Source organism: Mustelus asterias, chromosome 27 (genome assembly GCF_964213995.1).
Source record: "Mustelus asterias chromosome 27, sMusAst1.hap1.1, whole genome shotgun sequence".
Taxonomy (NCBI): domain Eukaryota; kingdom Metazoa; phylum Chordata; class Chondrichthyes; order Carcharhiniformes; family Triakidae; genus Mustelus; species Mustelus asterias.
In genome coordinates, this window is record NC_135827.1 from 42714415 (window position 1) to 42720414 (window position 6000).

General features: G+C 64.2%; 1 protein-coding gene across 1 annotated transcript in view; it reads left to right on the forward strand.

The window, feature by feature from the left end:
- Positions 1-5310, forward strand: part of LOC144479992 (T-cell surface glycoprotein CD3 delta chain-like) — a 73548-nt gene extending 68238 nt beyond the window's left edge. Inside the window, exons 5-6 of the mRNA XM_078199146.1 lie at positions 4137-4189; positions 5112-5310. Coding sequence (XP_078055272.1) covers positions 4137-4189; positions 5112-5165 — 107 coding nt within the window. The 3' untranslated portion in view covers positions 5166-5310. The remainder of the gene's footprint in view (positions 1-4136; positions 4190-5111) is intronic.
- Positions 5311-6000: the final 690 nt, after the last annotated feature.

Consider the following 6000-nt stretch of genomic DNA (forward strand, 5'->3'; position numbering starts at 1 on the left):
TGGGACTCGCTCCCACAAGGAATGGGGGGAATGTGGGACTCGCTCCCACAAGGAATGGGGGGAATGTGGGACTCACTCTCACAGGGAATGGGGGGAATGTGGGACTCACTCCCATCAGGGAATGGGGGGAATGTGGGACTCAGTCCCACAGGGAGCGAGGAGAATGTGGAACTCGCTCCCACAGGGAGTGGGGGGATTGTGGGACTCACTCCCATGGGGAGTGGGGAGAATGTGGGACTCACTCCCACAGGGAGTGGGGGGAATGTGGGACACACTCCCACAGGGAGTGGGGAGAATGTGGGACTCGCTCCCACGGGGAGTGGGGGGAATGTGGGACTCACTCCCACAGGGAGTGGGGAGAATGTGGGACTCACTCCCACAGGGAGTGGGGAGAATGTGGGACTCACTCCCACAGGGAGTGGGGAGAATGTGGGACTCACTCCCACAGGGAGTGGGGAGAATGTGGGACTCACTCCCACAGGGAGTGGGGAGAATGTGGGACTCACTCCCACAGGGAGTGGGGAGAATGTGGGACTCACTCCCACAGGGAGTGGGGAGAATGTGGGACTCACTTAAGGGGAAAGTTGTGTTTAAGGGGGAAGCTGGATAAACACAAGGCAGAGAGAGGGATCGATGGATATGGGGATGGGGCGAGGTGAGGACAGGGTTGGATGAGGAGGGGGTGGGATGAGGAGGGGATGGGATGAGGAGGGGATGGGATGAGGAGGGGGTGGGATGAGGAGGGGGCGGGATGAGGAGGGGGTGGGATGAGGAGGGGGCGGGATGAGGAGGGGTGGGATGAGGAGGGGGTGGGATGACGCTCGTGTGGAACAGGAGCACTGGCACAGAGCAGATGGGCTGAATGGCCACTAAACAACATGACGTTATTGGTGAATGATGTGGATGAAGGCCATTCAGCCCATCGTGCCTGTGCCGGCTCTTTGAAAAAGGCACTAAAGGGGCGGTTGGGGGGGTGGGGGGATGGGAGGGCAGGAGGCTTTGGGTGGGGCTGGTGGGAGGGGGTGGAGAGCAGGAGCAGAGGGCGGGCAGGGGGGGTGGGCGGGGAGCAGCGGGCGGGAGGGAGGGTGGGGGGGCAGGGACCATGGGCGAGGGAGGCTGGTGGGAGGGTGAGCGGGTGGGAGCAGGGGGTGGAGGGGGAGCAGGGAGCAGGGGGCGGGTGGGACGGGGGACAGACGGGGGGGGCGGGGAGGCAGAGGTTGGGAACCTGGGGGTGGGGGCGGGGAGCAGGGGGCATTGGGTGGGGCTGGCAGGAGGGGGGGCAGAGAGCAGGGGGTGGGGGGCGGGGAGCAGGGTGCAGGGGGCATTGGGTGGGCTGGCGGGAGGGGGCGGGTGGGTGGGGGCCGGGGAGCAGGGTGTGGGGGGGCAGGGATCAGGAGGCAGGGGGGCGAGGATCAGGGGGTGGGGTGTGGGGAGCAGGGGGTGGGGGGGCGGGGGGGGCAGGGGGTGGGGGGGCAGGGAGCAGCGGGTGGGGGGGTGGGGAGCAGCGGGTGGGGGGGCGGGGAGCAGAGGCGGGGGGGTGGGGGGCAGGGGGCGGGGGGGCGAGAAGCAGGGGGGGGGAGCGGGGGGTGGGGGGGTGGGGAGCAGGGGGCAGGGGATGGGGTCAGGGGGCGGGGGGGTGGGAGCAGGGGGCAGGGGATGGGGAGCAGGGGGCAGGGGATGGGGAGCAGGGGGCAGGGGATGAGGAGCAGGGGGCTGGGGGGCGGGAGCAGGGGCAGGGGATGGGGAGCAGGGGCAGGGGATGGGGAGCAGGGGCAGGGGATGGGGATCAGGGGGCGGGGGGGCGGGGAGCAGGGGGCAGGGGATGGGGACCAGGGGGCAGGGGATGGGGAGCAGGGGGCTGGGGGCGGGGAGCAGGGGGCAGGGGATGGGGAGCAGGGGGCAGGGGATGGGGAGCAGTGGGCTGGGGGGCGGGAGCAGGGGGCAGGGGGCAGGGGATGGGGAGCAGGGGGCAGGGGATGGGGAGCAGGGGGCTGGGGGGCGGGAGCAGGGGGCGGGGGATGGGGAGCAGGGGGCTGGGGGACGGGGAGCAGGGGGCTGGGGGCGGGAGCAGGGGGCTGGGGGGCGGGAGCAGGGGGCGGGGGGGCAGGGAGCAGGGGGCGGGGGATGGGGAGCAGGGGGCGGGGGGGCAGGGAGCAGGGGGCAGGGGATGGGGAGCAGGGGGCAGGGGGCGGGGAGCAGGGGATGGGGAGCAGGGGGCTGGGGGTCGGGAGCAGGGGGCTCGGGGGCGGGGAGCAGGGGGCTGGGGGGTGGGGAGCAGGGGGCAGGGGATGGGGAGCAGGGGGCAGGGGATGGGGAGCAGGGGGCTGGGGGCGGGAGCAGGGCGCTGGGGGGCGGGGAGCAGGGGGCTGGGGGCGGGAGCAGGGGGCAGGGGGGCGGGAGCAGGGGGCAGGGGATGGGGAGCAGGGGGCAGGGGATGGGGAGCAGGGGGCGGGGGGCGGGGAGCAGGGGGCAGGGGATGGGGAGCAGGGGCAGGGGATGGGGAGCAGGGGGCAGGGGATGGGGAGCAGGGGGCAGGGGATGGGGAGCAGGGGGCAGGGGATGGGGAGCAGGGGGCAGGGGGGCGGGGAGCATTGGGCAGGGGGCGGGGAGCAGGGGGCAGGGGATGGGGAGCAGGGGGCTGGGGGGCGGGGAGCATTGGGCAGGGGGCAGGGAGCAGGGGGCAGGGGATGGGGAGCAGGGGGCAGGGGATGGGGAGCAGGGGGCTGGGGGGCGAGGGGCAGGGGGCTGGGGGATGGGGAGCAGGGGGCAGGGGATGGGGAGCAGGGGGCAGGGGATGAGGAGCAGGGGGCAGGGGATGGGGAGCAGGGGGCTGGGGATGGGGAGCAGGGGGCAGGGGATGGGAAGCAGGGGGCTGGGGATGGGGAGCAGGGGGCAGGGGATGGGGAGCAGGGGGCTGGGGATGGGGAGCAGGGGGCAGGGGGGCGGGAGCAGGGGCAGGGGATGGGGAGCAGGGGGCAGGGGATGGGGAGCAGGGGGCTGGGGGCCGGGGAGCATTGGGCAGGGGGCGGGGAGCATTGGGCAGGGGGCGGGGAGCAGGGGGCTGGGGGGCGGGGAGCAGGGGGCAGGGGATGGGGAGCAGGGGGCTGGGGGCGGGGAGCATTGGGCAGGGGGCGGGGAGCAGGGGGCAGGGGATGGGGTGCAGGGGGCTGGGGGCGGGGAGCAGGGGGCAGGGGATGGGGAGCAGGGGGCTGGGAGGCGGGGAGCAGGGGGCAGGGGATGGGGAGCAGGGGGCTGGGGGCGGGGAGCAGGGGGCAGGGGATGGGGTGCAGGGGGCTGGGGATGGGGTGCAGGGGGCTGGGGATGGGGAGCAGGGGGCTGGGGATGGGGAGCAGGGGGCTGGGGGCGGGGAGCAGGGGGCAGGGGATGGGGAGCAGGGGGCTGGGGGCGGGGAGCAGGGGGCAGGGGATGGGGTGCAGGGGGCTGGGGATGGGGTGCAGGGGGCTGGGGATGGGGAGCAGGGGGCTGGGGATGGGGAGCAGGGGGCTGGGGGTCGGGAGCAGGGGGCAGGGGATGGGGAGCAGGGGGCAGGGGATGGGGAGCAGGGGGCTGGGGATGGGGAGCAGGGGGCTGGGGATGGGGAGCAGGGGGCAGGGGATGGGGAACAGGGGGCAGGGGATGGGGAGCAGGGGGCAGGGGATGAGGAGCAGGGGGCAGGGGATGGGGAGCAGGGGGCTGGGGATGGGGAGCAGGGGGCAGGGGATGAGGAGCAGGGGGCAGGGGATGGGGAGCAGGGGGCTGGGGATGGGGAGCAGGGGGCTGGGGATGGGGAGCAGGGGGCAGGGGATGGGGAGCAGGGGGCTGGGGATGGGGAGCAGGGGGCTGGGGATGGGGAGCAGGGGGCTGGGGGGGGCGGGGAGGGATTTGAAAGCAAGGATGAGAATTTTAAAATCGAGACATTGCTTCAGTGCGATTGGCTGAAAGGCAAAGGGCAGAGCAGTGGTTGGAGAATGGGAATTGGTGAGAGACGCAGGGAGGACATTTCCGAGGAGCTCAGGTTTACAGAGACTGGAGGATTCGTGAGGAACAAATTAATTACTCGACATTCCGTGCATCTATTTAGAAGGTCTAAGATTCCATTGTTTTTGTATTAATAAATGTGTGAATATTTTTTGCAGCTTCTGACAGGCACCCACTAATGCGCAATGAGGCAGCTGATGCAGTGTATTCGGTAAGTGGGGCCCTCACAGGCATTGAGCACCGCAATCCTCCGCTTGCTCCAGCATCCTCACTCGCTGTATCCCAGTCCCAATCAGCTGCTGCCCAGATTGGGAGCTCAGTGGGGGAGCGGAGTTACATACCCATCACTTTCTCACTCCAATGGGGGGTGGACTCTGTGATCTTTATCCTCTGCAGTGAGCCTCACTCTGTCCACCCGAGTCCAGCACCGGCATCTCCACCTCATTTCTATCTCTGGCACTGACTTGGCACATTTTAGACGTCTCTCTTTGGGCTGAAAGGCAGTAAGGAGAAGAGGATAAGGCTGAGCAGAGACATTACCCTCTCTCAAAATCCCTCTTCCATACGGATTATACATCTGAGCTCTTTGGATTCCCCCAAATCCACAGGATTGCGAGCGTGTGAGCGAGCCTCTTGCACTCCCTCAGTGTTGATCAAAATGATGGCCAAAGTGGGACTTCAACCCAGAGCAAAGGTGTGAGAGTGAGACCAACTGAGACGGCTGTTCCTTGTGGAAACAATCGTGCTCGAGGAAAAGGTACTTGGACTTTCACCAAAAGACCAGTTGCCAAACACAGGAATCTCACCAAATGTAGGCCCAGGAAGCTGTGGCTTTAACTCCAGCTTCACAGGAAATCTTCCTCATTTCTCTCCCGTTCTGAAGTAGCTTCAAATATCCTGGGAACATTGTGAGGAACGTGAGTGAGACACTCCAGCCTATCAGAGGAGTGGTGGCCTGTTCCTGTTGCCATGACGGCAAGGGCCTGGATTTCTCTTGAATTCTGTTATTGACAAGTTTATGGAAGTCACACAAAAGGGACGAAGGCGTTAAGGAGAGATTAAATAATTATTGGAATTGGAATCGATAATGTCGAGAACAATTGCTGATGGATCCCAAACCTTTCCTTTTGCAGCATCTTGACAACGCTGGAAAATCCATGTACAGTGAACTGGGGAGAAGACGCTGAAGGAACGCGATTCCTCTCCTTATCCCGCACAACTAAAAGCTTTGATCCAATTCAGCAACACGGAGATCCAGAGGCGAATCAACACTTTAGAACAAACCCTGAAAATAAAGAAATGTAACGTCAATAAAGATTGTGTTGAATTATTCTCTAGTTTATTCATCTTTAATTTATTTACTCCCCTTTCATGTTGAGTTCCTGTTGGACAGCACTGGCGGTTCCAGGACTGGGATTCATTCTGTTGCGCTGAAGTTTTAACCCTTCCTCTGGCGGGAAGCTGGACCACTTTAGGAAATAGTTTGGGCATTTTCTCCACGCTCCCAATCCTTCAGCCTCACTTTGAGCTGACATGGGACGGGGTCAGGATGAGAGCGATACAAAGCTCTCAGTTCAAGCAGCAAACTGCTTTCCATCTTCAGTCAGGTCAGCAAGTTTGTGCGGAAGTGTCAGTTTAATGATGAGTCTGAATTTGAATGGAACGCTGACCTTTGCTTAATGCAGCAAGAAGATATTATCGAACGAAAGGTTTCAGTAATGAATGTGTGTGTAAAACACAATTAAATTTCCATAGACCATTTCACATCTCAAGATATTCCAGTGTGTTTTACAGCCAATTACATTCTTTCAAAGGCTATTCACAATTATCATAGAATCCTACAGTGAAGAATGAGGCCATTCACAGAAATCATAGAAATCATAGAAACCCTACAGTGCAGAAGGAGGCCATTCGGCCCATCGAGTCTGCACCGACCACAATCCCACCCAGGCCCTACCCCCACATATTTACCTGCTAATCCCTCTTAACCTACGCATCTCAGAACTCTAAGGGGCAATTTTT